This window comes from Oncorhynchus masou, chromosome 12, assembly GCF_036934945.1.
Source record: "Oncorhynchus masou masou isolate Uvic2021 chromosome 12, UVic_Omas_1.1, whole genome shotgun sequence".
Taxonomy (NCBI): Eukaryota; Metazoa; Chordata; class Actinopteri; order Salmoniformes; family Salmonidae; genus Oncorhynchus; species Oncorhynchus masou.
This window is the reverse complement of record NC_088223.1, coordinates 94,547,523-94,565,346: the sequence shown is the minus strand read 5'-3', so window position 1 is coordinate 94,565,346 and position 17,824 is coordinate 94,547,523. Positions and strand designations below refer to the sequence as shown.

At 44.0% G+C, this 17,824-nt stretch overlaps 1 protein-coding gene across 1 annotated transcript in view; it reads right to left on the bottom strand.

The window, feature by feature from the left end:
* alg9 (ALG9 alpha-1,2-mannosyltransferase) overlaps window positions 1-17,248 on the bottom strand; it is a 59,021-nt gene extending 41,773 nt beyond the window's left edge. The window contains exons 1-2 of the mRNA XM_064982481.1: window positions 17,022-17,248; window positions 205-340 (exon numbers count right to left, since the gene is read on the bottom strand). Coding sequence (XP_064838553.1) covers window positions 205-340; window positions 17,022-17,164 — 279 coding nt within the window. The 5' untranslated portion in view covers window positions 17,165-17,248. The remainder of the gene's footprint in view (window positions 1-204; window positions 341-17,021) is intronic.
* Between the last annotated feature and the right edge of the window lie 576 nt (window positions 17,249-17,824).

Genomic DNA, 17,824 nt, shown 5'->3' with positions numbered 1-17,824 from the left:
TGCTAATGAGCTTGAGGCTATAAATAGGATCCCGGATCCGGGATTGCTCGACGCAAGAAGTTAAGAACAAATTCTTAATTACAATGACAGCCTACAATGTCTCATGGGGAGTTGGGCAAAAATACACATTTCCATTACACATGTGTGAGTAACAGGACAAATAAACACCACCCAAATAATTATTATTGTATTATTATTACTCACCGGCTCCCAGTAGTTGTAGGTCTCGTCACAGTCGGAGATGTTGCTTAGCAACGCTGCACAGAATCGGGCTGACAGGAGACATTTAAATGCCGTGGCACCTTCAGGAGCCCACACCTGGCCTCCTCTACTGACACACCTACACACACGCACAGACAGAGAGAGAGGGAGAGAAAGAGAGAGTGTGAGTCCTACTACATCTAAACTCCACCAGACCCAAAGAGCAGCGACTTAGCAAAGGTATCGACACACAGACAGACACACGTGCCGTACCGGGAGAAGATGGAGCCGGAGAAGAAGGCAGACGTTTTAGGTGCCCACGGCCAAATGTGTCTTTTTGTTTGCGTTGTTTGTAACTTATTTCTGTATGTAATGTTGCCGCTACCGTCTCCTATGACCGAAACGAACTTCCAGACATCAAGACTGCGATTACTCACCACGGACTAGCAGAATCCTTTTTTCCTTTCACGACTCTGACGAGCCCGACGCGAAGGATATGCTGCTTCCTCGGGAACAGGCCCCGATCCCTGTGATCTACATGAAGTCTGCATGAAAAGGAGGCGGAGAAAGAGGTGCCGAAGGGGGGCTGCCATCTGAGAATTCGTAGGCGATCAAATAAACCCCCAGTTCCCTCCATTCTGCTAGCAAACGTGCAATCTTTGGAAAATAACATTGACGCGTTAAGCAGAAGATTAAACTACCAATGAGACATTAAAAAAACTAATATCTTATGCTTCACGGAGTCGTGGCTGAACGACGACAATATCAACATACAGCTGGCCGGTTATACGATGTACCCGCAGGATAGAACAGCGGCGTCTGGTAAGATAAGAGGCGGCGGTCTATGTATTTTTGTAAATAACAACTGGTGCACAATATCTAAGGAAGTCTCAAGCTATTGCTCGCCAGAGGTAGAGTGTCTCATGATAAGCTGTAGACCACACTACCGACCGAGAGAGTTTTCATCTGTATTCCCCGTAGCTGTTTATATACCACCACAGTAAGAGGCTGGCACTAAGACAGCATTGAATGAGTTGTATTCTGCCATAAGCAAACAAGAAAACCCTCACCCAGAGGTGGCACTCCTCGTAGCCAGGGACTTTAATGCAGGGGAATGTGCAACCAGAGGGAAAATAACTCTGGACCACCTTTACTCCACACACAGAGAGGCATACAAAGCTCTCCCTCGCCCTAATTTTGGCAAATCTTACCATTATTCTATCTTCCTGATTCGGGCTTACAAGCAAAAATTAAAGCACCAGTGACTAAAAGCAGATGCTAAGCTACAGGACTGTTTTGCTAGCACAGACTGCAACATGTTCCGGGATTCCTCCGATGGCATTGGAGTCCACCACATCAGTCATTGGCTTCATAAATAAGTGCATCGATGACGTTGTCCCCACAGTGACTGTGTGTACATACTAGAGTATAATCTAATGACCGATTAATTAGGGCCGATTTAAAGTTTCCATAACAATCGGTAATCGCCATTTTTGGACACCGAAAATGGACGCCATTTTTTGGCCGATTACATTGCACTCCAGGAGACTGCGTGGCAGGCTGACTACCTGTTATGCGAGTGCAGCAAGGGGCCAAGGTAAGGCGCTAGCATGCGTTTAACGTATCTTATAAAAAACAATCAATCTTAACATAATCACGAGTTAACTACACATGGTTGATGATATTACTAGATTATCTAGCTTGTCCTGCGTTGCATATAATTGATGTGGTGCCTGTTAATTTATCAGTGAATCATAGCCTACTTCGCCAAACGGGTGATTTAACAAGCGCATTCGCGAAAAAAAGCACTGTCATTGCACCAATGTGTACCTAACCATAAACGCCTTTCTTAAAATCAATACACAAGTACATATTTTTAAACCTGCACTATGGAAATTGTATCACTTCTCTTGCATTCTGTGCAACAGAGTCAGGGTATATGTAGGAGTTTGGGCCACCTGGCTCATTGCGAACTATGGGAAGACTATGATTTTCGCATTTGCGAAGAAAGCACAATCGTTGCACGAATGTAGCTAACCATAAACATCAATGCCTTTCTTCATGCGTTTACCAGCAGCAATTAGCTCTGCTTCAAGCATTGAGCTGTTTATGACTTCAAGCCTATCAACTCCTGAGATTAGGCTGGTGTAACCGATGTGAAATGGCTAGCTAGTTAGCGGGGTGCGCGCTAATAGCATTTCAATCGGTTACGTCACTCGCTTTGAGACCTTGAAGTAGTTGTTCCCCTTGCTCTGCAAGGGCCGAAGCTTTTGTGGAGTGATGGGTAACGATGCTTCGAGGGTGACTGTTGTCGATGTGTTCCTGGTTCGAGCCCAGGTGGTCCTCCAACAAATCGGTATTGGCGTTGAAAAATCATAAATCGGTCGACCTCTAGTACATACCCCAACCAGAAGCCATGAATTACAGGAAGCATCCGCACTGAGCTAACGGCTAGAGCTGCCACTTTCAAAGAGCGGGAATCTAAACCGGAAGCTTATAAGAACTCCCACTATGCCCTCCGACGAACCATCAAACAGGCAAAGCGTCAATACAGGTCTAAGATCAAATTCTACTACACTGGCTCTGACGCTCCTTGGATGTGGCAGGGCTTGCAAACCATTACAGACTACAAAGGGAAGCACAGCCATGAGCCACCCAGTGACACAAGCCTACCAGATGAGCTAAACCACTTCTATGCTCACTTTGAGGCAAATAACACTAAAACATGCATGAGAGTTACCAGCTGTTCTGGAAGACTGTGTGATCACACTCTCCCCAGCCGATGTGAGGAACACCTTTAAACAGGTCAACATTCACAAGGCTGCAGGGCCAAACGGATTACCAGGACGTGTACAGCGAGCATGCGCTGACCAACTGGCAAGTGTCTTGGCTGACATTTTCAACTTCTCCCTGTCCAAGTCTGCAATACCAATTTTTTTTAAGCAGACCACCATAGTGCCTGTGCCCAAGAACACTAAGGTAACCTGCCTAAAAGACTACCGACCAGTAGCACTCACATCTGTAACTATGAAGTGCTTTGAAAGTCTGGTCATGGCTCACATCAACACTATAAATCGCAGAAACCCTAGACCCACTCTAATTTCCATACCGCCCCAACAGATCCACAGATGACGCAATCTCTATTGCACTCCACACTGCCCTTTCCCACCTAGACAAAAGGAACACCTATGTGAGAATGTTATTCATTGACTACAGCTCAGCGTCCAACACCATAGTGCCCTCAAAGCTCATCATCAATAATAATAATAATCTAAGGACCCTGGAACTAAACACCTCCCTCTGCAACTGGATCCTGGACTTCCTGATGGGCCGCCACCAGGTGGTAAAGGTAGGTAACAACACGTCCGGCATGCTGATCCTCAACACAGGGGCCCTTCAGGGGTATGTGCTCAGTCCCCTCCTGTACTCCCTGTTCACTCATGACTGCACATTCCCAGTTTCCCTGTTTCCTCAAGCATCTTCACAAGGTCCTTTGCGTTTTCTTCTGGGATTGATTTGCACTTTTCGCACCAAAGTATGTTTATCTCTAGGAGACAGACCGCGTCTCGTTCCTGAGCGGTATGACAGCTGCATGGTCCCATGGTGTTTATACTTGCGTACCATTGTTTGTACAGAAGAACGTGGTACCTTCTGGCGTTTGGAAATTGCTCCCAAGGATGAACCAGACTTCTGGAGGTCTACAATTTATTTTCTGAGGTCTTTTGATATTCCAGTGATGTCAAGCAAAGAGGCACTGAGTTTGAAGGTAGGCCTTGAAATACATCCATAGGTACACCTCCAATTGACTCAAATGATGATCAGAAGCTTCAAAAGCCATGACACCATTTTCTGGAATTTTCCAAGCTGTTTAAAGGCACAGTCAACTTAGTGTATGTAAACTTCTGACACACTGGAATTGTGATACAGTGAATTGTAAGTGAAATAAGTGAAATAATGGGTCTGGAGGAAACTCATTCCACAATTTTAGATGAAGTTTTGTGGAAAAAGGACGAGGTGGGCGAAATACACTGCTCAAAATAATAAAGGAAACACTTAAACAACACAATGTAACTCCAAGTCAATCACACTTTTGTGAAATCAAACTGTCACTGATTGACAATAAATGTCACATGCTTCTGTGCAAATGGAATAGACAACAGGTGGAAATTATAGGCAATTAGCAAGACACCCCAAATAAAGGAGTGGTTCTACAGGTGGTGATCACAGACCACTTCTCAGTTCTTATGCTTCCTGGCTGATGTTTTGGTCACTTTTGAATGCTGGTGGTGCTTTCACTCTAGTGGGAGCATGAGACGGAGTCTACAACCCACACAAGTGGCTCAGGTAGTGCAAATGTGCATGTGTCTGCTCAAACGGTTAGAAACACTCTATGAGGGACGTTTGGCATTTGCCAGAGCACACCAAGATTGGCAAATTCGCCACTGGCGCCCTGCGCTCTTCACAGATGAAAGCAGGTTCACACTGAGCACGTGACAGACGTGAAAGAGTCTGGAGATGCCGTGAAGAAAATTCTGCTGCCTGCAACATCCTCCAGCAAGACCGGTTTGGCGGTGGGTCAGTCATGGTGTGGGGTGGCATTTCTTTGGGGGGGCCGCACAGCCTTCCATGTGCTCGCCACAGGTAGCCTGACTGCCATTAGGTACCGAGATCCTCAGAGCCCTTGTGAGACCATATGCTGGTGCGGTTGGCCCTGGGTTCCTCCTAATGCAAGACAATGCTAGACCTCATGTGGCTGGAGTGTCAGCAGTTCCTGCAAGGGGAAGGCATTGATGCTATGGACTGGCCCGCCCGTTCCCCAGACCTGAATCCAATCGAGCACATCTGGGACATCATGTCTCGCTCCATCCACCAACGCCACGTTGCACCACAGACTACTGTCCAGGAGTTGGCGGATGCTTTAGACCAGGTCTGGGAGGAGATCCCTCAGGAGACCATCCGCCACCTCATCAGGAGCATGCCCAGGCATTGTAGTGAGGTCATACAGGCACATGGAGGCCACACACACTACTGAGCCTCATTTTGACTTGTTTTACGGACATTACATCACAGTTGGATCAGCCTGTAGTGTGGTTTTCAATCAGCCTGTAGTGTGACTCCAAATCCAGACCTCCATGGGTTGATACATTTTTATTTCCATTGATAATTTGTGTGTTTTTTTTGTCAGCACATTCAACTATGTAAAGAAAAAAGTATTTAATAAGAATATTTCATTCATTCAGATCAAGGATGTGTTATTTTAGTGTTCCCTTTATTTTTTTGAGCAGTGAATATTTCTCCCATGGGCAAAGACATTCAAAAGGGGTGATGGTATTAATTAACAGTAATTTTGATCCAAATGTGCAAAATGTCCAAACAGATCATCAAGGTTGATGGATTATTTTAAATATGCTATTGGACAATAAACAGGTATGGCTTATTAATCTACATGGTCCAAATAATGATGATCCAAGCTTCTTTGAAAATATAAAAAATAATATATCAACTCTACAACCAACACTAGAGTATTATTATGGTGGAAGATTTTAATACCGTTTTAAATACCTCTATGGACTGGAATGGAAATCACACCATCACCCTCAGGCACTTAAGGAAATCATGAATGTCATGGATATATTGGAATTGGTGGATATATGGAGGCTTAAATACCCTGACCTAATGAGATTTACATGGCGGAGGCTTAATCAAGCTAGTCGTCTTGATTACTTTCTTATGCCATTCTCTCTGGCACCAAAAGTTTTAAAAGTGTTGATAGAGGACAGAATGCAGTCGGATCATGACATAATTGGCATATATATAATACTCTGACAGATTGTCCACGTGGGCGAGTATATTGGAAATTTAATCAAAGCCTACTAGATGATAAATTGTTTAGAACTAAGACAGAAGAATTTATAACCGACTTTTTCAGACATAACACAGGTACAGCAGATCCCCTTACTGTATGGGACACTTAAATGTGCCTTTAGAGGCCATGCAATTCAGTAGTCATCTATAAAACAAAATCAATTTAGATCAAAAGAGTCCATATAAACAAAGGAAATTGAAGGACTAACAGTACAGTTAGACAGCAATTAAAAAACTGTACCTTCGAGGCACAGAATAAATTAGAGGAAAAACAAAAATAAACAGAGGAACTTATTCAAGAAAGATACAGTGTAATATATTATAAAAATAAAGTGAACTGGATGGAATATGGGGAAAACAATGCACCAAATGATTTTCAATCTTCAATCTAGAAATGCTCCCCCAAAAATGTATTGAAACTTGTTACAAATGGAGTCACCAAATGATCTTTTGAAAGAGAAAGTAGAATATTTTCGTTTCAGTCTCCTCCATCTCCACTAACTGAAACTGTAGTGTTTCCAAGCACGTGGAAGAACGTGCGTTCTTTGGTATTTTTCTCCGGTAAAGACAATGAGAGAGATATAGTCTCTAGAGACGTTTAAACCAGGTGATGTCATCGCATATGTGGGAGGTGGAACAACATGGTTGGTTAAGGTATATTGAGCAGGGCTAGAGGCTCTACAGTCAAATAAGACAGTAATCACTAACCAGGACAGTAATGGACAAGGCATATTGATATTAGGGAGAGGCATGCGTAGCCAAGTGATCGTATGGGTCCAGTGAGGGGTTGGGCTGGCTGGGGACCCGGCGATCCAGACAGTTAGCAGGCCGGGGCTAGCATAAGGCGATCCAGACAGTTAGCAGGCCGGGGCTAGCATAAGGCGATCCAGACAGTTAGCAGGCTGGGGCTAGCATAAGGGCCTTAGAGGGACATCGCGATGGGGGAAAGTCTGTTTTTGCCTCCTCGTACGGTGACGTCGATAGACCAGTCGTGGAATAAGTAGGGTTCCAAAGTTCAAAGAGTTACGTCACACATGAAGCTAACACAGACATATGGAAAATTCTGCTCTACCCAAAATTACAACCAACTAACTGCAGCATTACCTCAAAAATGGAAGAGGCAAGTAGAAGGGGAAAAAAGTAAGGAACTTGTCTGACCGCCCTGCATTAAAGAAAAGTGTGATAAATAAAAAACATACCAATTTTATTTAAGGACCAAAAAATTGACAGATGTGCCATATAATTAGCAAAATAGTTGGTTAGAGATTTTCGATGTACCCAGTCCATGGCACATGGTTTATGAATTGACATTGAAAACAAAGCTAGATTTAAAACCTACTATACAAAATTCTTGCAACCAATTGAATGTTATATATATGGGGGATACAATCTTCCCAGCTCTACAGATTTTGCTGTGAGGAGGCAGAGTTATTAGATCATTTATTTTGGTATTGTCCGTATGTAGCTCGTTTTTGGTCACAGGTCCAGGAATGGCTGAAGAATTGCAACCTTTGCATAGAACTATGTATAGTATGTATATAAACTGAAGGTAGAGGCCTAAGTGTTATTGTTTATTAGTTTACTCCAATTGGGGGAAGGTTGGTAGGGTTTGGAGAATAATAAAGGTATATTCTAAAAAAAGAAGTACGTATATCTATATTAGAGGTCGACTGATTATGATTTTTCAACACCGATGCCGATTATTGGAGGACCAAAAAAATATCCTATACCGATTAATCGGACAATTTTTTTATTTGTAATAATGACAACTACAACAATACTGAATGAACACTTATTTTAAATGTAAAAAATACATCAAAATCAATTTAGCCTCAAATAAATAATGAAACGTTCAATTTGGTTTAAATAATGCAAAAACAAAGTGTTGGAGAAGAAAGTAAAAGTGCAATATGTGCCATGTAAAAAAGATGACGTTTAAGTTCCTTGCTCAGAACATGAGAACATAAGGTAAGACGTTTTAGGTTGTAGTTATTATAGGATTATTTATCTCTATACCATTTGTATTTCATATACCTTTGACTATTGTAATAAACATATTAAACGCATGTAATAACGCATTCACTGACTGTTGTCTGCCTGTGGCCTAACCATGCAATTGTGGCTTGCACACTGTGTCATAACCCTACCCTCCCCCTGTCCTTCTGTAGATACTAATCGCACTGGTACAACCCTGTACGGGTGGCAGACTGAGATAACATATACATTGAACATATATACTGAAATTCTTAAAACACAAACACCCGACCTCCTTCGGGATGGGCTCCAAAGACAAAGAACTCTGTCGAGAACCAATGGGATACGGACACCAGGCTGGAGGGGACTGTCTATCACCTACAAGCAACCTACCAGAAGCCAGGACGACCAGAATCTACCTACGTCATTTTAATGTATTAAAAGGACTGCACATCATGTTTCGGCCTCTTTTTCCGAAAGTTCCATAAGAGCTGGATGAAGGAGCCGTGCAGCACATTTTGCCAGACATCATTACGCATTGAATAAACAGTCTTTTATTATACCTTATCCGCCCTGTCCAGAGTCTCAACTTGATCTCATTTCCCATATACTTATTCATCAACACTATTGGATGTTCTTATAGCCACTTTAGTATTGCCAGTGTAACAGTATAGCTTCTGTCCCTCTCCTTGCTCCTCCCTGGGCTCGAACCAGCAACACAACGACAACAGCCATCCTCGAAGCATCGTTACCCATCGCTCCACAAAAGCCGCGGCCCTTGCAGAGCAAGGGGAACTACTACTTCAAGGGCTCAGAGTGAGTGACGTAACCGATTGAAACGCTATTAGCATGCACCCCGCTAACTAGATAGCCAATTCACATCGGTTACACGAGCCTAATCTCGGGGGTTGATAGGCTTGAAGTCATAAACAGCTCAATGCTTGAAGCACAGGGAAGAGATGCTGGCAAATGCACTAAAGTGCTGTTTGAATGCATGCTTACGAGCCTGCTGCTGCCTACTGTCACTCAGACAGACTGCTCTATCAAATATCAAATCATAGACTTAATTATAACATAATAACACACAGAAATACGAGCCTTTGGTCATTAATATGGTCAAATCCTGAAACTTTCATTACATTTCATTATAGTACAACGGTTTGATTTGTCTAATCTTAGCAATTTCTTCTTAGCTAGCTACATAGCCGTCTTTGTATCAAAGATAATTGCGTAATTATCGTATTTAGTCGTCCTAACGTAGTCTACACTGCTATCTGCCCAGCAGCTAGCTAACGTCCACCGTATACCGAATACCAGCACTGTAGAAACTATTACACTCAACTGAACGACTTGATTAGTGTAGTGTTAGCTAGCTACATAGTTGTCTTTGCTGTCTTCGTATCCAAGATAATTGTGTAGTTTAGAGTGTGTAGACTTAGAGTGATTATCTTAATTTACCGAGGTTAGCTAGCCAGCTATTTGTCGTCCTTAACGTAGGAGATACTGCTAGCTAGCTAGCCAACAGCTAGCCAAAGTCTACCGAATAGAACTTCAACAACCCGGTCAACATTCCGCTTCGCTCCACAGGTAGTATCACATTTTCATTTCACTTCATTACAGTACAACGGTTTGATTTGTTTGATCGTAGCTAGCTAGCTACATAGCCGTCTTTGTATCAAAGACAATTGTGTAGTCTAGAGCGATTTTCTAGGTTAGCTAGCCAGCTATTGTCGTTCTTTTAACGTAACGTAATCAACACTGCTAGCTAGCCAGCTATCCCCCGAATAGCAGCACTGTAGAAACTATTACACTCAACGGAACGACTTGATTAGTGTAGTGTCAACAACGCAGCCACTGCCAGCTAGCCTACAAAGTCAACAACGCAGCCACTGCCAGCTAGCCTACTCCAGCAGTACTGTATCATTTCAATCATTTTAGTCAATAAGATTCTTGCTACGTAAGCTTAACTTTCTGAACATTCGAGACGTGTAGTCCACTTGTCATTCCAATCTCCTTTGCATTAGCGTAGCCTCTTCTGTAGCCTGTCAACTATGTGTCTATCTATCCCTGTTCACTCCTCTCTGCACAGACCATACAAACGCTCCACACCGCGTGGCCGCGGCCACCCTAATCTGGTGGTCCCAGCGCGCACGACTCCACGTGGAGTTCCAGGTCTCCGGTAGCCTCTGGAACTGCCGATCTGCGGCCAACAAGGCAGAGTTCATCTCAGCCTATGCCTCCCTCCAGTCCCTCGACTTCTTGGCACTGACGGAAACATGGATCACCACAGATAACACTGCTACTCCTACTGCTCTCTCTTCGTCCGCCCACGTGTTCTCGCACACCCCGAGAGCTTCTGGTCAGCGGGGTGGTGGCACCGGGATCCTCATCTCTCCCAAGTGGTCATTCTCTCTTTCTCCCCTTACCCATCTGTCTATCGCCTCCTTTGAATTCCATGCTGTCACAGTTACCAGCCCTTTCAAGCTTAACATCCTTATCATTTATCGCCCTCCAGGTTCCCTCGGAGAGTTCATCAATGAGCTTGATGCCTTGATAAGCTCCTTTCCTGAGGACGGCTCACCTCTCACAGTCCTGGGCGACTTTAACCTCCCCACGTCTACCTTTGACTCATTCCTCTCTGCCTCCTTCTTTCAGACGACACACAATTAATCTTCTCCTTTCCCCCTTCTGATGACCAGGTGGCGAATTGCATCTCTGCATGTCTGGCAGACATATCAGTGTGGATGACGGATCACCACCTCAAGCTGAACCTCGGCAAGACGGAGCTGCTCTTCCTCCCGGGGAAGGACTGCCTGTTCCATGATCTCGCCATCACGGTTGACAACTCCATTGTGTCCTCTTCCCAGAGCGCTAAGAACCTTGGCGTGATCCTGGACAACACCCTGTCGTTCTCAACTAACATCAAGGCGGTGGCCCGTTCCTGTAGGTTCATGCTCTACAACATCCGCAGAGTACGACCCTGCCTCACACAGGAAGCGGCGCAGGTCCTAATCCAGGCACTTGTCATCTCCCGTCTGGATTACTGCAACTCGCTGTTGGCTGGGCTCCCTGCCTGTGCCATTAAACCCCTACAACTCATCCAGAACGCCGCAGCCCGTCTGGTGTTCAACCTTCCCAAGTTCTCTCACGTCACCCCGCTCCTCCGCTCTCTCCACTGGCTTCCAGTTGAAGCTCGCATACGCTACAAGACCATGGTGCTTGCCTACGGAGCTGTGAGGGGAACGGCACCGCAGTACCTCCAGGATCTGATCAGGCCCTACACCCAAACAAGGGCACTGCGTTCATCCACCTCTGGCCTGCTCGCCTCCCTACCACTGAGGAAGTACAGTTCCCGCTCAGCCCAGTCAAAACTGTTAACTGGTCTGGCCCCCCAATGGTGGAACAAACTCCCTCACGACGCCAGGACAGCGGAGTCAATCACCACCTTCCGGAGACACCTGAAACCCCACCTCTTCAAGGAATACCTAGGATAGGATAAAGTAATCCTTCTCACCCCCCTTAAATGATTTAGATGCACTATTGTAAAGTGGCTGTTCCACTGGATGTCATAAGGTGAATTCACCAATTTGTAAGTCGCTCTGGATAAGAGCGTCTGCCAAATGACTTAAATGTAAATGTAAATGTAAACTATCATTTCGAAAACAAAATGTTTATTCTTTCAGTGAAATACGAAACGGTTCTGCATTTTATCTAACGGCTGGCATCCCTAAGTCTAAATATTGCTGTTACATTGTACAACCTTCAACGTTAAGTCATAATTATGTTCAATTCTGGCAAATTAATTACGGTCTTTGTTCGGACTAAATGGACAGTTCGCAACGAGCCAGGCGGCCCAAACTGCTGCATATACCCTCACCGCTTGCACGGAACGCAAGAAGTGACACAATTTCCATAGTTAAAAGAAATTCATGTTAACAGGCAATATTAACTAAATATGCAGGTTTAAAAATATATACTTGTGTATTGATTTTAAAGAAAGGCATTGATGTTTATGGTTAGGTACACATTGGTGCAATGACAGTGCTTTTTTTCGCAAATGTGCTTATTAAATCATCACCCGTTTGGCGAAGTAGGGAAATTGTTGATGAGAAATTAACAGGCACCACATCGATTATATGCAATGCATGACACGCTAGATAATCTAGTAATATCATCAACCATATGTAGTTAACTAGTGATTATGTTAAGATTGATTGTTTTTTATAAGATAAATTTAATGCTAGCTAGCAACTTACTTTGGCTTCTTGCTGGCCTCACGGAACAGCTAATCAGCCTGCCATGCAGGCTCCTCGTGGAGTGCAATGTAAGGCAGGTGGTTAGAGAGTTAGACTAGTAACCGGAAGGTTGCAAAAATGAATCCTCAAGCTGACAATGTAAAAATCTGTCGTTCTGCCCCTGAACAAAGCAGTTAACCCACCGTTCCTAGATCGTCATTGAAAAAAAGAATGTGTGCCTAGTTAAATATAGTTCAAATGTTTTTTTGTTGTTGTTGTTTTTTAAAGTAAAAATCGGTTATGAAAAATTTAAAATCGTCCCTAATTAAATCGGCCATTCCGATTAATCGGTCGACCTATAATCTATATAGGTATGTGTATGTATATATGTATGAATGTTTATGTATGCATATGTACACTGCTCAAAAAAATAAAGGGAACACTGAAAAAACACATGCTCGATCTGAATGAATGAAATATTCTTATTAGATACAATACTTTTTCCTTTACATAGTTGAATGTGCTGACAACAAAATCACACAAAAATTATCAATGGAAATAAAAATGTATCAACCCATGGAGGTCTGGATTTGGAGTCACACTCAAAATTAAAGTGGAAAACCACACTACAGGCTGATCCAACTTTGATGTGATGTCCTTAAAACAAGTCAAAATGAGGCTCAGTAGTGTGTGTGGCCTCCACGTGCCTGTATGACGTCACTACAAAGCCCGGGCATGCTCCTGATGAGGTGGCGGATGGTCTCCTGAGGGATCTCCTCCCAGACCTGGACTAAAGCATCCGCCAACTCCTGGACAGTCTGTGGTGCAACGTGGCGTTGGTGGATGGAGCGAGACATGATGTCCCAGATGTGCTCAAATGGATTCAGGTCTGGGGAACGGGCGGGCCAGTCCATAGCATCAATGCCTTCCTCTTGCAGGAACTGCTGACACTCCAGCCACATGAGGTCTAGCATCGTCTTGCATTAGGAGGAACCCAGGGCCAACCACACCAGCATATGGTCTCACAAGGGGTCTGAGGATCTCAACTCGGTACCTAATGGCAGTCAGGCTACCTCTAGCGAGCACATGGAGGGCTGTGAGGCCCCCCAAAGAAATGCCACCCCACACCATGACTGACCTACCACCAAACCAGTCATGCTAGAGTATGTTGCAGGCAGCAGAACGTTCTCCACGGCGTCTCCAGACTCTGTCACGTCTGTCACGTGCTCAGTGTGAACTTGCTTTCATCTGTGAAGAGCACAGGGCGCCAGTGGCAAATTTGACAATCTTGGTGTTCTCTGGCAAATGCGAAACGTCCTGCACGGTGTTGGGCTGTAAGCACAACCCCCAGCTGTGGACGTCGGGCCCTCATACCACCCTCATGGAGTCTGTTTCTGACAGTTTGAGCAGACACATGCACATTTGTGGCCTGCTGGAGGTCATTTCGCAGGGCTCTGGCAGTGCTCCTCCTGCTCCTCCTTGCACAGGCGGAAGTAGCGGTCCTGCTGCTGGGTTGTTGCCCTCCTACGGCCTCCTCCATGTCTCCTGATGTACTGACCTGTCTCCTGGTAGCGCCTCCATGCTCTGGACACTACGCTGACAGACACAGCAAACCTACTTGTCACAGCTCGCATTGATGTCCCATCCTGGATGAGCTGCACTACCTGATTCACTTATGTGGGTTGTAGACTCCATCTCATGCTACCACTAGAGTGAAAGCACTGCCAGCATTCAAAAGTGATATATAATATATAATATATATATATACATATATACACACACATTTACATATACACATTTACATATACATACATATACATATACAGTGCCTTGCGAAAGTATTCGGCACCCTTGAACTTTGCAACCTTTTGCCACATTTCAGGCTTCAAAGATATAAAACTGTATTTTTTTGTGAAGAATCAACAACAAGTGGGACAGAATCATGAAGTGGAACGACATTTATTGGATATTTCAAACTTTTTTAACAAATCAAAAACTGAAAAATTGGGCGTGCAAAATTATTCAGCCCCTTTACTTTCAGTGCAACAAACTCTCTCCAGAAGTTCAGTGAGGATCTCTGAATGATCCAATGTTGACCTAAATGACTAATGATGATAAATACAATCCACCTGTGTGTAATCAAGTCTCCGTATAAATGCACCTGCACTGTGATAGTCTCAGAGGTCCGTTAAAAGCGCAGAGAGCATCATGAAGAACAAGGAACACACCAGGAAGGTTCGAGATACTGTTGTGAAGAAGTTTAAAGCCGGATTTGGATACAAAAAGATTTCCCAAGCTTTAAACATCCCAAGGAGCACTGTGCAAGCGATAATATTGAAATGGAAGGAGTATCAGACCACTGCAAATCTACCAAGACCTGGCCGTCCCTCTAAACTTTCAGCTCATACAAGGAGAAGACTGATCAGAGATGCAGCCAAGAGGCCCATGATCACTCTGGATGAACTGCAGAGATCTACAGCTGAGGTGGGAGACTCTGTCCATAGGACAACAATTAGTCGTATATTTAGCTCAAATCTGGCCTCTATGGAAGAGTGGCAAGAAGAAAGCCATTTCTTAAAGATATACATAAAAAGTGTTGTTTAAAGTTTGCCACAAGCCACCTGGGAGACACACCAAACATGTGGAAGAAGGTGCTCTGGTCAGATGAAACCAAAATTGAACTTTTTGGCAACAATGCAAAACGTTATGTTTGGCTTAAAAGCAACACAGCTCATCACCCTGAACACACCATACCCACTGTCAAACATGGTGGTGGCAGCATCATGGTTTGGGCCTGCTTTTCTTCAGCAGGGACGGGGAAGTTGGTTAAAATTGATGGGAAGATGGACCATACAGGACCATTCTGGAAGAAAACCTGATGGAGTCTGCAAAAGACCTGAGACTGGGACGGAGATTTGTCTTCCAACAAGACAATGATCCAAAACATAAAGCAAAATCTACAATGGAATGGTTCAAAAATAAACATATCCAGGTGTTAGAATGGCCAAGTCAAAGTCCAGACCTGAATCCAATCGAGAATCTGTGGAAAGAACTGAAAACTGCTGTTCACAAATGCACTCCATCCAACTTTACTGAGCTCGAGCTGTTTTGCAAGGAGGAATGGGAAAAAATGTCAGTCTCTCGATGTGCAAAAACTGATAGAGACATACCCCAAGTGACTTACAGCTGTAATCTCAGCAAAAGGTGGTGCTACAAAGTATTAACTTAAGGGGGCTGAATAATTTTGCACGCCCAATTTTTCAGTTTGATTTGTTAAAATAGTTTGAAATATCCAATAAATGTCGTTCCACTTCATGATTGTGTCCCACTTGTTGTTGATTCTTCATAAAAAAATACAGTTTTATATCTTTATGTTTGAAGCCGGAAATGTGGCAAAAGGTCGCAAAGTTCAAGGGGGCAGAATACTTTTGCAAGGCACTGTATATACCAAAAAAAGATATGGGGGATTGGAAATGATGCAGACAATTACAATGATCCACCCCTAAAAAAATACAATTAACATGGTCCAAGCACACCAAGACAGTCGTGAAGAGGGCACGACAAAACCTATTCCCTCTCAGCAGACTGAAAAGATTTGGCATGGGTCCTCAGATCCTCAACAGTTTCTACAGCTGCACCATTGAAAGCATTCTGACTGGTTGCATCACTGCCTGGTATGGCAACTGCTCGGCCTCTGACCGCAAAGGGCACTACAGAGGGAAGTGCGAATGGCCCAGTACATCACTGGGGCTAAGCTTCCTGCCATCCAGGAGGTCTCAGAGAAAGGCCCTAAAAATGGTCAAATACTCCAGCCACCCGAGTCATAGACTGTTCTCTCTGCTGCCGCACGGCAAGCTGAACCGGAGCACCAATTCTAGGTCCCAGAGGCTTCTAAACAGCTTCTACCCATAAGACTCCTGAACATCTCGTCAAATGGCTACCCAGACTATTTGCATTGCCTCCCTCACCCTCTTTACACCACTGCAACGCTCTATTGTTATCTATGCATAGTCACTGTAATAACTATACCTACATGTACATACTACCTCAACTAACCGGTGCTCCCGCACATTGACGCTATTGTCATTTTACTGCTGCTCTTTAATTACTTGTTACTTTTCTCTCTTATTCTTATCCATATATATTTTCTTTTAAACTGCATTGTTGGTTAGGGGCTCGTATGTTGTATTCGGCGCATGTGACTAATACAATTTCATTTGATTTGAAGATCATCTCTGTGGGCTCTAACTAATATGGAGGGGCTCATAACAAGGAGCATGCGCAGTGTGGAGCGTCACTTGGAAAACGTCATCCTTAATGCGCTCTACGAGTCTCAGACTGGACTAGCTGAAAAACTCCAGGTACAAATAAATACACACTGACCTCTGAGTTACAAGACCAACTGTAGAAGCTGTGTCTGTCAGAGAAGAAGAAAAAGTGTATTTGTCAGAAGGGTCGGCTGGCTGCAGCGGCAGACGGAATAAATAAACTGAAGAAGAGTGACAGAGATGAAGATAGCTAACTACTGACTGTGGCTAATTAGCTTCGAGACTGGCTGATACAACTAACTTAAACACGCCCTGTAACGCAGTGTTTCACAAGCAATACTCACGTTTAGCAACATATGGGTTGGTTGTCACTGACAGTGCAGTGAGCCAACATTAGCTAGCTAAGTTAGCATTGACCCAATAGCATCCCCTGGAACTGTAGCTAGCTATCACTACCGGCAAAATGTACTGTACTCACTCAGTCCGTGTGTCTGGGGTTTTGGTCTCCTCTCCGGCCTTCTCCTCTCTCTGCACCCGGGTTTCGCTCAGTAGATTCCCGCTGTTATTAGCATCTTGTCTACTGACTCGTCGCGTTTTTTGCTTACCCCCCTTAGCCGCCATGTCTACTACTGGCGCTCCCGTGCCTCGCCTTGTCCTCAATATGGTGTTTTGTGGCAAAAGGCACCGCCATTTTTAGTGATGGCAAGTTAACTAATGTAGACTGCGTGCTGTTCTGGACATCCCTGAAAGCTACAATTAAGCAAGAAGCCACGAGGAGGTGTGTATATTAAGTTGTCATTTCCGTCTCATAATTCAACTAAATGTAGGGAGGAATGTTGAGCGAACGTGGAGAGAGTTGATAAATCATAAAACATGGCCAGGAAGCAGATTATCATGTTGAGGAGCTGAGAGACAGTTGATGACATAATCTTATTCATTCCTTTACACTTGTGTGTATAAGGTAGTTGTTGTGAAATTGTTAGATTACTTGTTAGATATTACTGCATGGTCGGAACTAGAAGCACAAGCATTTCGCTACACTCGCAATAACATCTGCTAACCATGTGTATGTGACAGAATCAAATTTTATTTGTCACATACACATAGTTAGCAGATGTTAATGTGAGTGTAGCGAAATGCTTGTGCTTCTAGTTCCGACAATGCAGTAATAACCAACGAGTAATCTAGCTAACAATTCCAAAACTACTGTTTTATACACTCAAGTGTAAGGGGATAAAGAATATGTACATAAAGATATATGAATGAGTGATGGTACAGAGC